Here is a 20996-nt window from a genome sequence, read left to right on the forward strand (position 1 = left end):
AGAGCGGGTCAGAACGCTTTCCAAAAAGGTACGTATACTCATTTTGTCTTTACAGGGATAGAGAGGTTAATGTTAGATCCCTGGTGTCTATAGATGCAGGGATTTTAGTTTTTTGCATTCCACTTTAACCACTTGCCGCCAGTATAATGTACTTATACTGCGGTAAATGGGCACTGCTGCGCCGGATCACGTACCCAGAACGTGATCCGACACTTCCAGGTCCGGGGCATGCATGCGCTCTGTCGGCGACCTGCTCACGCTGTGATTATATACATATTGCTCTGCGGGTACCATGGACTCGTCCACCGGCACCTACCGATCGTTGGGCAGAGAGCCAGAACATCGATCTGCCTATGTAAACATTCTGTCAGAAGGGAAGGCATGGATCCTGTGTTCTTGCAAAGTGGGAACATGGATCTATGCCTTCCCATAGAAAAAGCATCTCCCACAATGCACAAACACTTGCTAGGCACACAGTTAACCCTTTCATCGCCCTTGATGTTTAGCCCCTTCCCAGCCAGTGTCATTAGTACAGTGACAGTGCATATTTTTAGCCCCGATCACTGTATTAGTGTCACTGGTCCCCAAAAAGTGTCAGTTCATGTCCGATTGTCCGTCGCTATATCGCGGTCCTGCTAAGTCACTGATCACTGTCATTACTAGTAAAAAAAAAATCCCATAGTTTGTAGCTAACTTTTGCAAAAACTAATCAATATACGCTTATTGGGATTTTTTTTTACCAAAAATATGTAGCAGAATACATATTGGCCGAAATTAATGAAGACATTTGATGTTTTTTTTTTTTGGATATGTTTTATAGCAGAAAGTAAAAAAAAAAAAAATGTTGCTTTTTTTTTAATTTTTTTTTTTTTTTCAAAATTGTTGGTCTTTTTTTGTTTATAGTGCAAAAAATAAAAAACGCAGAGGTGATCAAATACCACCAAAAGAGAGCTCTATTTGTGGGGAAAAAAAATGACATGCACGGCCGCACAATTGTTAAAGTAATGCAGCGCCATATCGCAAGAAGTGGCCTGGTCATGAAGGGGGGAAAATCTTCCGGAGGTCAAGTGGTTAAGGTTCCGTTCAGATTTGGCGTTTTGGGGTCACAGGCAGAATCATTGAGATTCTGCCAATGATCTCAAATTGCATTGCAATCGCAAAGAACACGTTCGGGTGCATTTCATTTATATTATCACCTAAAACGGTGCGGTTTTGCTGCGTTTATCACGTTAAACTAGAATGCGCAAAGCTTGTCGCCCAAAAGAAGCTCCTGCTGTTTTTTGGGTGACAAGCGTTGTGTATGATTGTTTGCCACGTGCTCTATTGCGGCCAAACTGCAGGTGCCATTGAAAATGAATGACACCCAAACATGCATTATGTGATCGTAATGCCCATTGTGATGGTGAGTAGAATTGCAGTAATTCTGCTTGAGAGCCCAAAATGTCAAATGTAAACAGAGCCTAAGAGATCAAATTGTCCAGCAAAAGTGACAGAGGGCTGATACCATTTAACACTGACAGGGGTGCTTACAATGGTCTGCTTTTATTCATTTATGTAAAACCTTTATCACAAAAAAAAAAAAAAACTGTTGCTGTAACTGCTGATCAGTTTTAGCTGTAGTTGGGTTTTAATTTATTAGTCAAGTCCATCTATATCTGCTGATGCATCTAAGTCTTCCCTCTCCCCAGACTGACAATGCTGCTGTCCAAAGGTTTATCTGTTGCCCTTCCATCTAAAGTAGACACCCTAATGGCCCGTACACACGATCCGACTATCGTACGAAATCGGTCGTCCGAGAAAGGATCGTACGATATTCGGATCATGTGTACACTACTTTTGACAGCCGATCACGACCGTTAGTCCGATATTATTCGATCAGACATACCCAAAAATTTTCCTCGTACAATTCCAGATCGTACAATTTTCGTTTAGTCAGTATAGTTGTCGTCCGAAAATACAATACACATACATTACAACACATGACATCCCTTCCGATTTTTTTTGTATGTCGTACGAGAATTTTCGTGACTTTGTTTAGCTATTCAATTTCTACTTGCGACTATTAAGAGAGAACGGTCGTACGATCGGTCGTACAATATTCGGATCATGTGTACGGGCCATTAGACAGGCATTGGCTGGATCACTAAGGGGAAAATAAAGGGAAAAAATAAATGCAGCCTTCACAATAAAAGCGGAGTTCCGCCAGAATTTTTTTTTTTTTTTAAAAGTGAGCAGCTACAAATACTGCAGCTGCTGACTGTCCAAGGCACCCACAATGTCCTCACCCGAAGCCGACCTGTCCCTCAGCTCCGGGTGGAGGCGTCGGCATCTTCAGTAAGGGAATCAGGCTTCACAGCCTGGGTACCTACTGCGCATGCTCGAGCCGCATGTTCTGACTGGTCCCAGCTGTCTTCTTGGACCTGTGTGTCTCCCAGAAGACAGCGAGGGGGATGGAGGAGGGGTCGCACATGGTGTAGTTCGCTGCGGATTCTGCTGCAATCTTTCATCAGAAGTGGGAGCAAATACCTGTATTAGACAAGTATCTGTTCCCCCCTCCACCCTGAAAGGTGCCAAATGTGACACCGGGTGGGGGGTAGGAACCAGATCAGCGGAAGTTCCAGTATGGGAAACTGGCAGTGAAGCTTTCAGGCTTCACAGCTGGTTTCCTACTGCGCATGCGTGTCGCGCTGTGTGTGTCTCCCAGAATGCAGCTGGAGGGAAGGAGGAGGGGCCAGAAATGTTGTAGATTGCCAATGGTGTGGAGTCCTATTGACCCCTTACAGCATCTAGCCAGTGTATCATATTGATGTATAATTGTATTCCCCACATTTTTCTTATCAATTATCCATTATTTGTTATTTATCTTTGAACTGTATATACTACCATAAATTTCTATTTTATATTTATCATGTATATTGTTTTTTGGTGTTATATTACCATCAGGGCCTTTAAAATCCCACAAGGGGGAACCTTGCTCTCTGTATATTACCTGGAAGTGGGAGCGGGTACCTGTCAAAACCAAGTGGAGCTTCCCTTTTGGGTGGAGCTCTGCTTTCAGGATTGGTATGCTGCAATATGACATTTTTGTTTTTGGGCTTAAAGTGTTATTAAACCCACAACAGTGCTTTGTTATACTCACTATTCAGCTTAAGGGGTTTATCCTCTGCATTGTGTAAAAAGGCTGTGTGATCCTGCATGTACAGATCCTCCTCTTCTTCCACTGACTTCAGAACAGCCTGTATAATACAGAACCTTTGGAGTCACTCTGCACATGCTCAGTTTGGTGTGTATTGCTGAAAAGGATTTTTTTTCTTTTTTTCTTTTGGAGGGTGCATGTGATCAGCACAGGGCCAATCAGCACTGTGCAGACAGAGGGTCAGTGGTCCTGCATCCTGACAGGTCAGCTCAGTGCAGTATGAAAACTCCTCCTACAAGCTTTAATCGGACACCAATAGAAGTCGCAAGACTGCTATATACTGCTAATGAGAAAAGATATTTAGCAATTTTTATTTACTATTTTTATTTCCGTGTTCTGTTGGAGGCCCGATATAGTGAATGCAGGGTACTGGATTTAGAAACACTTTTTAAAGTGTTTGTAAACCCTTACAGACCACTTTGACCTACAGGTAAGCCTAGATTAAGGCTTACCTGTAGGTCCAAGAAATATTGCGATATGCCATTAGTGGCGGCTCCTGTGCGCATGCGCGGGAGTGACGTCATCGCAGCGCCGGAGCCCCGATACCCGGAAAGAAGATGGACGCTCCGTAGCAGAGGGGACAGCGGTGAAATCGCAGGCTCCTGTGTCAGGTAAGTGACACATAATGGGCTACTATGCGATGCATAGTAGCCCATTATGCTTTATCTTTGCAGGGAAACAAAGAGGAAGTAAACCCATAAGGGTTTACTTCCTCTTTAATACAGCTGGTGACAAAAATAATCCACAGGCACTTTTGGTACTTTTTTATTATTCTTCCTCTTACATCTCATGCTAAGTTTACAATTTTCTTACCGCTGTGAGCCCATAGCGTGGCTGCTAGTTTGAAGCATACTATTAGGATTTGGAAGCAAAACGGATTATACCATGTACATTTGTGGAGAGCCTGCTGTCGCCCTATCCTTGCACAGAGGGTGGTATTGCTGCAATCTGTTATGCAGCCTTCTTGACCAAAATTCCTAATGTACATACACTGGCACCTCTGCTATGTATTTCATTGGGTCTGGGATAACCTTGATTCTCTAAGAATAAAACATTTATCAAAAATACAGGACACATTAGGCAGTAGGCACATTGAGTTCTATTACTTATAGTTATATATACACAGTAGCTAGCATGTGATTGCACTCTATTTAGATATTGTTTTAACCTCCCTGGCGGTATGATTATTTCGGATTTTAGGTGCTGAAAGCGGTACAATTATTTTGCATAGAAATTTGGCGTTTTATATTGTAGGCCTGTAATCCTTAACAATAACACACTTAAATCTGTCCAAACAAGAGTCTAGTAGATATCCCGGGTATGATAAAGTTTGAAACACAAAAACATAAATTATAATATAATAAATAAATATAAATAATTTAAAAAAATAATATAATAATAATAATAATAAAATACATTTCCCCACGATTCACTATCGCTCAATTCTGCAAATGTTCTAATTTACATAATTTACTATCGCTGTTTTCTAGCTGGTCTAAAGCCACTTTTGACGTAAAGGGACACTTTTTGGTTGCTATGGACAATCTCAAGTTTCCAGGCAGAAAGAACAGTATATATCATATAAAACTGCATGCAGGGCATTGGACAAAGCACTGGGGACAAAAGGGATGTGAAATAATTTCATACAGTACTGTATGTGTTATGATTTGTACATTTTTTTGAATTTGGCGCCAGGCTCCGCCCCTGTGCTTTGCGACGCTCGCAGGTAACGGAGCCTGGCACGGAGAGGCTTCGGAGGAGACAGAGCACGCAGACAGCGCAAGGGACATTGCAGGATCCTGGGGACAAGGTAAGTAAAGCCACACCAGGATCCTGCAATGTAATCCCGAGTGTGGCTCGGGGTTACCGCTAATGGTGCTGAAATTTAACCCCGAGCCACACTCGGGAATACCGTCGGGGAGGCTACAGGGAAACTATATTGGTTTTGGCCCAGTTGTATTTTTTTTTTGATGCGCAAATTGGGGTCGCAGGGTGCTTATGGTACGTACACATCTCGGCACTTACATTTCTATAAATACCCGATCCTTAGGTGGAGTGCAGTGGCTTCTGCATTGGAAGTTGAATATTTTTTAATTAAAAAAGACCGAGGATCAGAAGGGGGAATGCATGTTTACTTTAAAGGAAATATTTCTTTACGGAAATGGAACCCTTCCGCTGCTCCTTTCCTTCTGCAAATGCTTGTTGCCTGGTTGTCATTCTGACTCTCTTCCATATGTTGAGTCACATGCCTGGAACAAACCCACAGATTTACTTATGTCTTAAGGCCGGCCATACCTGGTTCGAATCACAGCTGGTTCAGCAGGAACCGACTGAGATTCGAACCATTAATGGACAGATCAATCGGTCCAGTTTCTCTTGCGATTATCGCTAGCGGCTGCTATAGCTGCTAGCAATAATCACCGTTTTCTCCCAGTGGGGGACGGCTTCCCCCACCGGGGGAAGACACTTGCTGATTCCCCTGTTAACACTGTCTATGTTGATGGGGGAATCGAGATTCCCGTGGTAGCAGAAAACAAATTCGCACCTTAGGCCAGCCTTACACGGTTCGAATCTCGGCCTGTTCAGCAGGAACCGGCCAAGATTCGATCCAATAATGGGCAGGCTGAATGTACCAAGTTGATCAATCAACTTGGGTACAACCAGCCTGCCGGATTCTGGTATAGCCACTAGGGAAAATCACTCGTTTCCCGGCGAGGACGGCTTCCCGCCCCCACTCCCGCCCCCATGGGGAGAAGACAATTGCTTGGCAGCAGGGATTACCCTGTCAACACTGTCAATGTGCAAATTTCTTTCTTTGCAAACCGTGGTTACAGGAAAGAAATTCTCACAGTCAATGGCCGGCCTAACGCTGACTTAGTATGCATACTGGTTCCAAGTTAGGCTGGGTTCACATATATGCAAATTGGATGTGTTTTTAACTGCATCCAATTTGTATAATATGTGAATGTGTGACTAGCTTTCAATGGAGCCAGTTCACACGTCCGGAGAGGCTGCAGTGCGGTTTTTGGGTCCGGTTCTATAGCGAATTCAGGGAAAAATTTGCACCTGAACTGGTGAACAAAAATGCATCGGATTCCGGATTGCAAATTGCAGCCGGACATGTGTGAACCCAGCCTGAGGTTGGATTCACACATGTGCAGGGCGTATTCAAGCTCCGTTTTCTCTGCAAAGGGAAAAAGCAGCTGTTCAGCGATTCCTCTCCGTTGTATCTGCGGATCAGCTGAGCAGGAAGAGGGGGGAGCTGTAGTGAGGAGGGCGAGAGAATGCCTGTTCTCAACGGAACGCATCTGCGAATCAGATGCGTTCCCATAGATTATGTGCCTGCAATTCGCACTGCAATGCCCAGAAAACGCACACATTTTTTGGCAATGTGGAGTACGAATTTAATGCACATATGTGAACCAGCCTCATTCAAATGAACAGATTTTAAAATGTCCTGCGAAATTGAATGCCGCATCCAATTCGCATAGGTGTGAACCCAGCCTTGGTGTTTCAAAAAGTATTGAAGTGATTCAGAAGGCAGTTGACATTTTGGTATTTTTTTGAAGGATGTCCGAAACGGCGGCCTTCATATTTCTCGCAGGAGACAGAAAAGAAATTACAGACTTAATAGGCATCACACGGCTCACAATGTTGGTGGAAAATGTACAACTTTTATTGATTGCTGCATATAAAACCAATTAAAACAATTAAACATTAACACTTCACATAGTCATGAAATTAAGATCTCCCCCTTTGTATCATAAAGTTCTAAAGATGGTTTTAGTGAATTATCACCTCCTAAGGACTTCTTGACACAGTAAGTGTATAAATGCACATTACATTATTAAAAAAACAAAAAATATCTTTTACATAAAAAAAAAAAAAAAATGGTAAAGCCAACCACTTTTTTTTTTTTTTTTAAGTTTTGGATAGTGTTTGGACATGTTGAAAACTCTCCACTGAGGACATTCACTCTCTCTAGTACTGGTGACCACTACCTCAGAAATCAATAGGAATTAAGACCAAAGTAGTGCTGGTGCAGGAGTTGAGGGTAAGTCTGTCTCTAGAACAGGAAGTGAAGGGAGATATATTGGTTTCACTACAACTTAGAATGTCCACTGGAGGCAGAACTTTCTCCCCAATTATAAAGAGACTGACCACATAACTGCTACCTGTGTCATGTGAGTAGATGTAGTTGTGCGTCTAAATCTGCCTTTTCTTTGAAGCATGATCTGTATTTGGATCGCACTTCAGAGGCTACTGACAGGTGGTGAGGAAGTGATGTGTCGGCCTCACTGCCTGTTTTAACCCCATTGCATACCGTGGTGGAGTGTCTGCTGTGCTTCCCCATTCGTCTGAATGCGTTGCATTCAACGGGCTTGCACCTGCCAATAGCTGCATGTTGCGCAGACTTTGCCGTGGGTGCGAAGTGAAGAATTGTGATCGTGGCATGTAACCCCCCCATCCTCGGCCTATTGCAATTTAAGGGGGGCCATTGGCAGGTGGTAAAAAAGGACCATACACACGATACTAAAATCGGATGGAAAAATTCGTACGATGAGCTGTCTGCTGATTTTCGGATCGTTATTACGGTGCTTTCAACAGCCGATTTTGATTTTTCATCAGACAAAAGCTGGATGTGCAGACTATAACTTTTTTGTCGGATGTGAACTCTCAACGTCTGATTTTCATTTCATTAATACAGTTTTCTTACGGAAAAAAATCATAAGAGCAAGACTACGCATGCTCAGAAATGAAAGAATATATACAAAACTATTCAACACATGACGTCACTTCTGAAGTTTTTTATTCTGTCGTACAAAAATTTTCATATTGTGAGTAACCTCTTCACTTTCGACATGAGACTTGCAAGCCACAAAAAACAGACCTTCGGTCGTCCGAAAATCTAACTCGTACACACAATCCTAAAATCGGACGACAGATCGTCCGACTTTTTTCACTTACTAGTTGCAAGTAGAAATTGAATAGGTTACTAAAGTCACGAAAATTCTCGTACGACAGAAAAAAAAAAATCGGAAGTGATGTCATGTGTTGTAATGTATTTGTATTGTATTTTCGGACGACAACTATACTGACTAAACGAAAATCGTACGAAGAACATTTTTGTGCTTGTCCGATTGAATAATATCGGATGAACTGTCATGATCGGCTCTTGAAAGCTCTGTATTAACGATCCGATTATCGTAGATCACCCCGAAAGCGGTATTTTTCTCCGATTTTCGGATCGTGTGTACGGGCCATTGATGCCCCTTTCACACCAGCGGACTGATCAGGTCCACCTGTCAGTTTTTCAGGTGGACCTAATCGGACCACCTATTGTTCTCTATGGGGCGATGGATGTCGGTGGACATATGTCCGCTGACACCCGGCAGACATCCGATCCAATAAAAATAGACATATGGCGATATGCGATGGACATGCAGTCTGTTTCCATCTGACCGTCCCATAGAGAAGTGTGGGCTGTGTGCAGCGGAGCAGACACGGACTTGTCACCCGCCTGCTCAGCAAGGATCAGCAGAGCAGGGGACAGATCCGCTCCATCTGAAAGGGGCCCAAGACCCCATGTACCTTGTTTATCCCAGTGCATGGGTTTCTTGCATTTAGCTGGAGGCAGAGGGCACAGGTGTCCATCCCTTCTGTTGGCAACCTGTCAAACTCTGAGAGGCTGACGGCTGCTGTGGCTGGACAGGGCACCTAGAGGTATGAAAGGTTTAGGTGAGTAAGCCCTGAGGGGTGAATGCCTAGAATGCAAGAAGTTTGCATTCTGGGTAGGGTTGCACTGATACTAGTATCGTTATCGTGCTGATACCGAGCATTTGCACAAGTATCAGTACTCATGCAAATGCACCGATACCTGAAACCGATACTTTCATGCTCGGTTCTTTGTGTCAGTGGGTCTCCCCTGTTGACAGCTGAAGTGTTAAAGAAGTCCGGTAATTGGAGCTGTCAAAAAAAAAAAAAAAAAAAAAAAGCAGCCGGCAATGTTCCACCGAAAAAAAAAAAAAAAAAAAAAAAAAAAAAAAAAAAAAGCATGAATGTTCCTAAGAAAAAAAAAAAAAAATTGTAAAAAAAAATTTTTTTACTCACCTCTAAATGGCTGTTGCTAGGGGGTCCCTCGTAGTCTCCCTCCTTCAGTGCCTGGGCTGGTGACATCACTTCCCCTCGGTGCAGGAAGGGCTCAGCTCTACCCCCTCCCTCTTGTCAATCATCTGGGACACATTACAGGTCCCAGATGACTGAGCAGCCAATCACGCCGCAGAGGGGGAGACGATTGGAGCTTCTATCCCCCGCATCGCTTGACTGTGGGACAGGTAAGTGTCCGATTATTAAAAGTCAGCAGCTGCAGTATTTGTAGCTGCTGACTTTTAATTTTTTTGTTAAAATGGGAACTTTTTACACATATAATATTAACATATATTTACACATTTCACATTGAAAAAGTGGCAAAATTAAAAAAAAAAATCTATTTATTTCATTTGTAAATAACTGTTTTCAATGCTTTGTACCATTGCTGACAGCTGAAGTTAAAACAAAACAGTTGCGGTAGGTATCGGTAATTGGTATTGGCGAGTACTAAAAAAAGTATCGCTACTTGTACTCGTAAAAAAAAAATGGTATTGATGCATCCCTAATTCTGGGCATGGTACCCCTATTGCCCCAACACTATGCATGCTGCAGTTTGCTGGTTATCTTGTTGCCCATAGAGTTACATCTCAGTTGATTATTTTGCAGTTAAGGCATCTGCCAATTTTCCATGACTTAAACACAAAGCTTGCCAATGTTCTATTTTATGTACAGTTCCTGTGGTGAGTCCAGGACTCATAACTTCAGAGATAATTTTTAGCACAGCTTTACTTTCCTTCTGGTTTAAAACGGTGGAACTGCCTGTTCTTCAAGGTCAGACTTTCAACAGTACTTTGTGTGTTTTCCTCTGCAAGTTGTTAGTGCTAATAATGCAAGATTGCAGATTCAAATTTCCTGAGTACATTTACAGAAAAAGTCCGTATAATGCCTCCTTGTAAATGGAGAAAAAGATTTTATATAGTACCATTCGGTTTTGCCTGGGCTTTACACTTGGCACAGCTATATAGACACATACACGCACTCTATCTAGATTTAGAAGTGGTTGAGGTATGGAGAGTTCCAATGTTGCAACAGATACTAAGGCTGGCCATACACTATACAATTTTCCTATTCGATTTCCTTTAGATTTACCTTCAACTATATAGTGCAAGAGCCTCCCTGATTGCATACAAATTGAAAGGGTTTAGGTTTGACCTCATATATTTTAAGTTTTTGGTAAGTCCTAAAGGAAAGTTGAACAAGAAAATTGTATAGTGTATGGCCAGCCTAAGTGATCATACTAATCTAATCTAAGTGGTCTTAATCTATTTTTTATTTATTTTAGTTACTTATATAGCGCCGTCAATTTACGCAGCGCTTTACATATACATTGTACATTCACATCAGTCTCTACCCTCAAGGAGCTTACACTCTAAGGTCCCTAACTCACATTCATACATACTAGGGACAATTTAGACAGGATCCAATTAAACTACCAGCATGTCTTTGAGTGTGCTCTGAAACATGAATGTCTTCAAAACCAATAAATTACCTACCTGTTTTTCATATGTTATTAGTTATTGACTATTCAAACATATTTTAGGCTCTATGCACACTATAAGCTAAAAAACGATGGATGTAAAATGCTCATAATAGCGTTTTTTTGTACCAGCTTTTAGCAGCAGTTAGGAGCCTTCAGTGTGTTGTTTTTTTTTTTCCTCCCAAAAACACAAAAAAAAGGATTGTTTTTTTGCTCCTGAAGCTTCAAAAATGCTTCTGGATTAAAATAGTGTTCATGGACACATAGGATAACACTGTTTGCTTCTAAGAACAGAATTATTTTCGTTATTATTTAATTATTTTAATATTTTATTACAAATATTTTTTTTCTTTGTCGCACACACGTACAAATCCACATTTTTGGCAATAAAATGACATAAACCCCCAGAACATTATATATTTTCTGAAAGCAAAGACCCTGTGTCAAAAAGTTGATCATTGCAAATTTTTGTTTCGTGTGATATCTGTGCAACTGTTAAACGCAAATTTTTTTACGGAAAAAAAAAATGTTATTTTATTGCAAAACCACACCATATAATACCCATTTTTGGTTAAAATATAAAAGATGAGGTTGCATCGCGTAAATAGATACCCAACATTCCATCTTTTAAAATTGTGTGCGCCCGCGATATCAGCAAAAATTATGGTACCCATAAATCACCATAGGCGACGCTTTAAAAGCCGTTATAGCTCATCAATTTAGAGTTGACTAGGAGCTCTTGTGCTAAAACTATTGTTCTCACTCTGACGTTCTCGGCGATAAGTCACGTGTGGTGCGACAGCAGTTTCCGTACACGTATGGACCCTGGGCTTGCGTTTGCACAGGTGTGTGGGGCATCGGGGGTTTTGGCAATTTATTTTTATTTTTTTATACATATTTTATTTATTTATGTGATTGCTATCACAAGGGGTTAATAAACCCCTATGTGATAGCATTGGGCAGGGGACAGGTACTCTTTTTGGAGACATTAGGGGTCTAATAGACCCCAATGTCTCCCCTGCCCTTCACACCATCTAACCAAGCGCAGATTAACTTGGTTAGATGTGTCTCCTGGCTGTGCTGGCCAGGAAAGTGTGCATCTGAAACCTGACGTGACATCACTTCCAGTTTCATTGTTTGCATGTGAGATCGAGGCATGGATTTTCCTCGGTTTCACTGCAGTCTCTCTCCCCCCCACTGGCAGATGTGTTCCCGGGCGTCGGTAAGCATAAGACAGCCCGGAAACCACAAAAGAGGGCGGGCTGCCTGCGGGAGGGGAGGGGGCACCGTGTGGTCGGGAGCTGTGGATCTGTCGTATCACTTTTACTTTGAAGCCGAGAGCCGGCTAAACAAAAACCACACTTGTGATCAAAAGTTCACTCTTTGGACCTACATAGTAAGTCCAAAGAGCTGAACTGGTTAAGGCTAGTGTGCATGGAGCCTTAGGTTGTTTACTGTAGAGTCTTCCTAGTTGTACAAATGCATTAATTATTTTCGGCCTGGGTAAAAATATAATTACTTTGTATGTTGACCCGTTGAAACAAAACTTATGACCTTTTTTTTTCTCTCCCCCAGGTGTAACAATTCTCTGTACTCCCAACGATACAGTATGGAACCAGAGATTATCCGAATGTACTCTTCATCCCCCCCGCCTCTTGACAGTGTCGCAGATGATGATGAAGATGACGAGTTTGGAGAGTTTGGAGGATTTTCTGAAGTCAACAACTCTGGAATGGGATTTGCAGACTTTGATACAGTTAATTTTCCTAAAGCGCGAGAGGACTTCATCCCATCAAAACACTTTTTGCCGATACACGATTACACAGATAGCTCTGTAAATAACTTTACTAGCCTTACCTCGATTAAAGCTGGCGAGAACGTCTCTGAAATCAGTAGTTGTAAGAAGGGACTTTCATCCGTGTTTGAATCAAACACCAACGATGACACCACCCAGTTCAATGATGCTGCACTTGATAATAAAGGGAGCTCAGGGGAGATCGAAACACAGTTGAACTCTGAAACCCATGTTTCTTCTGTTGACAATGCAGATTTGGTATCAAGAGGCCAGGATCAAATGGTTAGCACTTGTAATGGAGAGAAAATACATAGTCCAGAAAATCTAACCAATGGGTTTACAGTGGTAGATTCTGCTAACCCTCAGGGATTACAAGATGTGGACGGTATGGGGCACTCAAAGGGATTCAAGACTATTTGTACTCATAGTACAGATTTAAGAATAGACTTTTCACCACCCAGCCCTGGTGATGATTTTGCAGAATTTGCCACATTTTCCAGTAAAGACACTGTAGACTCGGATGTTACAGAGCAGCAAGCACACATGGGTTTGCGTGAAGAACAGACTCCAAGTACTAAACTTAATACTAAATTGAGTAGATATGAAGATGGAATTATCTCTGCTCCAACGGAAGTACTTAATGAATATGTCTCTCAAGACAGAATAAACTCTGATTTATCATCCATCAATCCTCCTTTAGAACAGGATACACTAACATTTGGCAGTGTTCCACTTCCTAATTCCATGACGCCTGAAACTAGTATATCTGATAGTATGCACTTACCGGATACCAAAACAACTCCTGGACTTACACTAAGTTATAATGAAGATGCGTTACAAAGTTTTGATGGTGATGGTTCTTTAGCACATGAAAATTCACTGGATAGAAAAGAGTTGGTGCTCGATTTAAATAAAGAAAATGAGAATACCAATATTGGGAATATTTCTCATGATCAATCAGAGTATGATAGCTCATTTGGAGATTTTAATGCTGCTACTGAAGAATCACCTCCACCTTTAACGGACAATAGCGACTCAAGTAATGCACACTTTTATGCACCTTTAGACTTGGCTATGAATGAGTTAGAGGATGATTTTGGTGACTTTAAGGATACAAACATTGGCTCTTTTCATGAAGAACAGATTGTAGATTCAGAAGAACTGTCATTGCCCAGTGTTGCTGAAGAACAGTCTCCGCAAAAGCCCAGTGAGGAAACGGATGAATTCAGTGACTTTGGTCACTTTGTTTCTTTAGAGAAAAAAGAAGACTGGAGTACTGTGCAAGGCTCTAATGATTTTGCTGAGTTTGGTACAGCAGGCAGTTTTCCACAGCCTCCAGAATGGAATGCATTTGAGGATGACCAGGAAGAAGGTTCATCATGGGCTGCGTTTGAAGATAGGAAAACCGATTCCCAGGCCAAGTCTGATGACTGGCAGTCCTTTAGGACAGATATGCCCTCTAGTACTGATAATCAGATCATAAACTCAGAAAGTGTTGACTTGCCTGCATTTCATGTCTCCGAATCAAATTTAGTTTGTGAAGATTCAACACTTTCCTTCCAGGTAATTAATAAACATGTGCACTTGTTTTATTCTTTATGGCAGGGATCTCCAAACTTTCTAAAGAAAGGGCCAGTTTACTGTCCTTCAGACGGATTGTGCCCAGTGGGAGTAAATAATGCCAGAACTTTGGTATTAGGGGAGACATAGTTGATGTTGTTGGGAGGAGTAGTGCCCCATTTTTGTTGTCAGTGGCAGGAATTATGCCCCATTGTTAGTGTCAGTGGTGGGAAAAATGCCTCAAGGGCCAGACAAAGGCAAACAAAGAGCCGCAGTTTGGAGACCACTGCATTATGGGTTGGATCTTCATTCATGAAGGGGTGGAAGGTTCCTTTTGTCCCGTGTGGATCCCTGAACAGCGGGGAATACAACCTGGGCCCTAAAATCTCTCCAGCTGGGGTGTTTTGTATTTTAGGGTTCAGAGGTGCTTTGGAGAAATGATAGAGATGGAAATCCATAAATATTGGCAGATATTAGCTGTAATTTTGGTATTTTAGTTTAATTGCTAATTTTATTTAGCATATGAAGTAGAATTGTTGGTATAATTGAGCAAGGCAAGAGAGCTTTAAAGATTTATTTAAAGGTCAGTTCACCCAAAATGGATATGGTATTTATAGTTAAATTGATTTATTTATTTATTTTCCTATATATTTTGGACACTCTAGCAGTGAGAGATCCTCTTTTCTTGTTCATCTTTAGATTTGGGTGTTCTGCCAACCTATTATATGTTACGTGTTCAAGTCCCTTATATTACTTTCCATAATATGGAGAAAATTAAAACCCAATCCAAAATTAAAATCCAACAGGAGAGTGGGAACCCCCTATAATGGTCATAGCAGGTGTGTTCATCATCCATCTGGCGGATTGGTTGGTAGTAGTGTGTAAACAGACAGGTGGTCTGTTTACTTCCGTCTGCCCATAGAGGAGAGCAGGCTGGATCTGTGTCCGCTCTGCATAAGCGTAGCGGACACTGACCAGCCATCTGACTGCTCAGCGGAGATCAGCTTACAGAGTCTCCGCTGTGCTAGCGGACTGCAATGGAGCCCACCTTGTGTATAATGGGGCCTTAGACTGAATAAATTGAATGTGTCCACAACAAAAGCAAACAAAGGTATAGCTTCAAGACAACAGGACAGGGTTTGTAAAGATAATTAAACCTGCCCACTAATCTAACAGGGCAGAACTTCAGTGGTTTTATGTACTTCTATAAGTTCCATATTGACTCACTTTTTCCTTTTTCTTTTATGACTATTGAGAGACACAGGACATTTTTCATCTTCAGGTTTTACTGCCACCTACAAGAGAATTGGACAATGGCAAGCAAAAAAAAAAAACTGTAGACCATGCGAGGATAACCTCTCCTCCTCCCACTAGCAATCTTCAACGATCTTCTATCAAGACTCCTTTCTACACTGCTTCTAGAGCTTTTATCTCCCATTTTAGCTATCTAAATCATGCATCCTTTTGAAGTTCTGCATCTGGATCCTGTTGGGCTGCACATTGTGGGGTTTGCCTGGAAGTGACCTTTGGGCTCTTGGTTTTGCGTAGAGAGCCTTACAGACTCTATTCTGGTAACAAGTTAGCTGCAGGGTATTTTCCAGCTCCAAAGCTGTTGACATTGCCTCAGCGCTTATCTTTTCCCTGAAGACTCACTTACTGAGTTGGCTGGTCAGGCTGTAGATCAGAAGCTACCTCAAGTACATAGGTTGTTAGGTGTCCTTAAAATGATCTGGTTTTCACTGCAAAGTTTTTTTTAGGATGTGGGACTGAGCGCTGACATCCCCTGGCTGGAGAGTTGCACATTCCAATCTTTTTCCTGCCATACAGCGTTGAGGAAGCATATGTCCCTGCTGCTGCTCCTGCTTTGCAAAGAGCCACAAGCAACTTTGATCCATTCCTGCTACCCACCTACAGTGACTCTGGTCACCTCCGGCCACCCAACTCTCACTCGCTACTAACTATCAGGGTTAGGGTTTTGTGATTACCTGAGGCCTAAGTCGTACATTTCCTTACCACCACATAGTTGCATGCCAGATTCTAGACATGAGGGTAAAATTCCCGATGCTGTACTGATTGCCCACAGGACACTTTCTACTGACAACTCCAGTGCTTATCAGTGTGCCTACTGATGAGGCCAGTGTCTACAGCTTGGAATCTTGTGGCACTCTGCTCAAAATCTATCCTGTCTTGGGGGTTTTCCCTAGCTGATTTTTTTGCCCTCTTGGCTGGGGCTTTTACTGCAGTCATGCATGACAATATGTCCCCTATCCCCCAGATATTTTCAGACCCTGACTGTAGCCTTTGCTGCCGTTAATCCCTTGGTCATAGAATGTTTGGTGCAAATGGTTGTAGTTTTAAGCTATAGTTGTGACAGGTTGCTAGAGGTTTCCTATCTTATCTTCTGCATGTGTCTGCGGTCCATACACATGGACAGAACACTTTGGTTAATGTGCTGGCCTGTGGAATCCTTGTCTAAAAAGTGTCTGACTCGCCTGGCTTTTGAAGGACAATGTTTCTTCTGATCTACTCTAAATAACATCAAGGCTGTTACTGGTGGCCAGAGTATTCTTCTTAAACCGGCTATAGATGGTTCAAATCTCTGCCGGTTCAGCAGGGACCAGCCAAGATTCGAACCATGTATGGGCAGGCTTAATGTGTACCCAAGTTGATCGATCAAATTGGGTACAAGCCAGCCTGTCGGATTTTACGTGCAATAATTGCTAGAGGCTATTATAACCTCTAGCAGTGATCACTGTGTTCTTCTGGTGGGGACCCCTTTTGTCTGTACCTTACCAAGATGCTGGCCCAAGTAATATCCCTGCTTCATTCTCCTGGCATCCCTATTTTAGGATACTTAGAAGACCTTTTGTTAAAGGAACGGTTGACACAAGCTTTGTTGGATCACATGGTTTTGACTGTCCAGACATTAAAGCTTCAGATGGATCCTGAACATTCAGAAATTGTCACTGGAATACTGACTCATTATTTGCAGTATCTACGTGTGTCCTGGACATGTGCAGGTATTTCGTCAGATTAGGTGACCCATCAGATTTTGTAACGGAAGTGACGTTCTGTCGCCACCATCTTGCTACACCCCACACTCGTCCACAGTAAGGATACAGTGAGAAAGCGGCAAGCAGACATCTTGTTACACCCACCGGAGTCTTGCATTTTACACTTTTTACCAGTAAACTCAGCTTATATGGTGAAATTAGGTATTTAAAAATCTGCCTGACTGTTTAGATGTTGAATTTGAAAAGCAGCGGCAAGCCTGCTGATCTCATAGGTTTGCTAATCTGACAGAACGCCACCGCTTTGAAAAATCAACATCAAAACAGTCTGACAGATTTCAAAATACCGAATTTCACTATATAAGCTGAGTTTACTGGTAAAAATAAGTGTGAAATGCAAGACTCCGGTGGATGTAACAAGATGTCCGCTTGCTACCTTCTCACTGTATCCTTACTGCAGATGAGTGTGGGGTATACTAAGATGGCGGGGATGGAACGTCACTTCCGTTACAAAATCTGACGGGTCGCCTAATCTGACGAAACACAGGACATACAAAAAACGCTACAGGAAAAAGTTCAGACTGTCTGATATTAGGTTCAATCTCTTCAGACCAGGATTCATTTCACCATTAGCTCTTGCATAAGAGTCTTTGGTCTGATGGTAGCCTCCTTTTGAAGCAAATCTGTTTTCCCAGTTTCACTCCAGATCTCTACAAAGCTGAATTCTGGCGTAATTAGTCTTTCCTACCTGTCTTTGGGAAGATCCCTAGAATACATACGAACTTGGGCTGTAAAGGAGTCCTGTCAATGCAAGGGATTTTGTTGTCTGAGGAGTCTCTTCTCCTTACCAACATCCTTGAACCAGAGGCTATTTCACTGTATTTGGAGCATCTGGAGGGTCACCGTATATGAAACCAGTCACACGATGCCACGGTGGTGGCATAAATCAACCATCAGAAAGGAACAAGAAGTTTTGCCGTTGCAAGAGAGTTAGTTTGCATCCTGTCCTGAGCAGAACCTAACATTCCAGCCTTGTCCACTGTGTACATCCCAGACGTGGACAGTTGGCAGACAGAATTCTTCAGCTGGCAATGTTTGGACCCTGGGAAGTGGTTCCCAAACCCAGAGATGTTCTAGGACCTATATGGCAGATGCCAGGTGTGGATCTCCTGGCATCCAGGGTCAACAGCAAACTGGGCAGGGTTATCTCTAGGTACAGGGATTTTCTAGTGGAAGCAGTATACACCCTGATGTATGCTTTTCTTCCCCGGAAACTTCTTCATTATCTGCTTCACAGGTTCAGGATTAACTGCATCTCAAAGCTCTTCATGATGATCTTCTTTGCTCCAGACCAACCCAGGCAGATTTATTATAACAACCTCCTAAAAGCCCCGGTAGATGCTTTGCGGGTTCTACCAGATCATCCAGAACTTCTGTGTCATAGACAGATTTACCATCCTGCTTCACAGTTGCTGGCTTTAACGGCTTGGCCGTTAAAGCCCAGTTTCTGAGATATTGGCATCTCTGAATTAGTGATTACTTCAGTGTTAACATTTCTGGGTCTGGACCAGCATCTTGCACTCAGCTCTGTTAAAGGTCAGTTTCTGCCCTTATTATCTTTTTTCAGAGGCCTCTTCGCCTCACTCCTTTTTTAAAAACTTTGTACAGTAGGTCTCCAATGTAGCTCCCCATTTGTTCCCCTGTGAGTCCATGGGATCTAAATCTGGTTCTCTCTGTGCTTTAGAAATCACCATTTTGAGCCCATTTGAGACATTCATCTCTCTACTCTCTCACACAAAATGGCATTCCTTGTAGCCATTATCTCTGCAAGGGGAGCGTATGAACTGGTGGCCTTATCCTGCAAGGAGCCTTTGTTTTGTAAGTGGTGTTGGTGCCCAGGACTCCCTTTTTGCCAAAGGCTCCTTGCACACGGGGGTGTCTAGCTGCTATCCCTCCCTCCTGGTGTTTTTGTGCATTCAGGCGAGGCTATGGCAAACTGCAGCTAAATGGGGCAGAATGCTGCCCCGAGTGGAACTCTAGTTTAGGGCCCTATGTGCTTTTCAGCACCAAGTAGGCTGTTTCCCAGATTTGCAAGCCTACCATCTGGCTTTCTGTTCACACAGGTAAATGTTGTGGTCTCATCCTGGTTCTAGGGTCAGTTGTTAAGTCCTTCTGGTGGCTCTTTAAGTTCTAGGCAGTTCCCAGTTTTCTGCTGTTTCTTGGGCCTATAAGCGTTTGTTTGCTTCTGGACATCCCAAACATGAAGGATCTTTTGTGTCCCTCATGGAATGAAAGGGTACAAAAATCATATTTGCTGACTGAAATCCTCTTTTTAGAGTCTATTGAGGGATCAAGGTCCCTCCCATCTGTGTTTGTGATAATGTTCTCCGTACTGCTTTGCTACAAAACTGAGACACGCTGGTAATGGTGGGGTTAGCCTAGTCTGGCATACAGTTTTTTGTTTACAGGCGTCCAGTCCTCCTGTAGATGGCAGTATAACCCAACAGTGAAAGACTTGCTGTGTTCCTCAGTGGACTCCAAGAAAAACGGTTGGTGGGTAAGGTATGCATTTTTGCTGACAACACAAAGGTGTGCAATGGATGGAAGATTGGTCAACTGCAGTTCAATGTGTCTAAATGTAAAATGATGCATTTGGGGGTACTTGTTTCAGATGATTGCAAAATGAGAAAACAGTGTAGCCAGGAAGTGGGGAAAAATGAATATAATTCTAGGACGCATCAGGTCCTAATTCCCCTATAAAGATCTTAATTTAGACCTCATTTAGAATAATGCGTCCAATTATGGAGACCTCACTTACAAAAAGATATTGGTAGGATAGAAGGAGCCCAATGGTGAAAGGTCTGAAAAATAAAACCGATCAGGAAAGACTTGAAAAACTTAAATCTGTACAGCCTGGAGGAAAGAAGGGAAAGGGGAGACATGACCTGAAGCCTTTAAATACATCAAGGGGGTGAAGAAGGTTCAGGAGGGCAGTATTTTTATTATGAAGCCAAGATCAAGAACACGGTGACATCAAATTTGGAGAACAATTAAAAACTAACTTGGTACAAAAACTGACACATTTTTGAAAACCTTGTTCAGCCAGAGACCAGACTTTAGGGGACAACATGAGAAAAAATATCTCTAAAACAATTATATAACCTTTTATTATGCACATTTCAAAAATTATACAAAAGATTATTAAAAACAAGGGGAGGTGAACCCCAATCTGGGGTACCTTACTCTCTGTACCAATCAGTCTATTAGATATTGGAAACAAGACGCCTATCCTAAGTCTAAAACCATTCCATATATATGAAGATATGTTCAAGGTGAACTTGACCAATTCCAAAGGTCAACGCTTGCTCAAGGGTTTGACGTGTCCTGGGCCCCTGTGTCTGCCCCCTAGACTGGCACTTTACAGCTCTTTCCTGCACTGCCATATCAGTTGATACCCCCTTATTGTATGGTCCTGAAGAAGCTACAACATATGTCAAACTTGTTGACCTTGGGAATTGGACAAGTTCACCTTGAGCACATTGATTATCTTCATATATGTGGAATTGTTTTAGAATTCTGATAGGTGTCTTGTTTCCAATAGCCAGTAGAGGGTTTTATACAGAGGGAAAGGCTACCCAGATTTTGGATTCACCTCCCCATGTTTTTAATAATCTTTTGTAAAAAAAAGAATTTGAATTAAATAAAAATATTTAAATAATAAAGGTTATATAATTGCTTTAGAAATATTTTGTGTCATGTTGTGCCCTTAGAGTCCGGTCTTTGACTGTACAAGGTTTTCCCTTGCCA

The 20996-nt window shown here is 42.2% G+C and overlaps 1 protein-coding gene across 4 annotated transcripts in view; it reads left to right on the forward strand.

Moving 5' to 3' along the window:
* Positions 1-20996, forward strand: part of AFTPH (aftiphilin) — a 118146-nt gene that overhangs the window by 34722 nt on the left and 62428 nt on the right. For all 4 annotated transcript variants that reach the window (XM_073628199.1, XM_073628197.1, XM_073628200.1 and 1 more), the window contains exon 2: positions 12399-14181. In XM_073628199.1, coding sequence (XP_073484300.1) covers positions 12433-14181 — 1749 coding nt within the window. In that variant the 5' untranslated portion in view covers positions 12399-12432. The remainder of the gene's footprint in view (positions 1-12398; positions 14182-20996) is intronic.

Source organism: Aquarana catesbeiana, linkage group LG04, assembly GCF_042186555.1.
Source record: "Aquarana catesbeiana isolate 2022-GZ linkage group LG04, ASM4218655v1, whole genome shotgun sequence".
NCBI classification, from domain to species: Eukaryota; Metazoa; Chordata; class Amphibia; order Anura; family Ranidae; genus Aquarana; species Aquarana catesbeiana.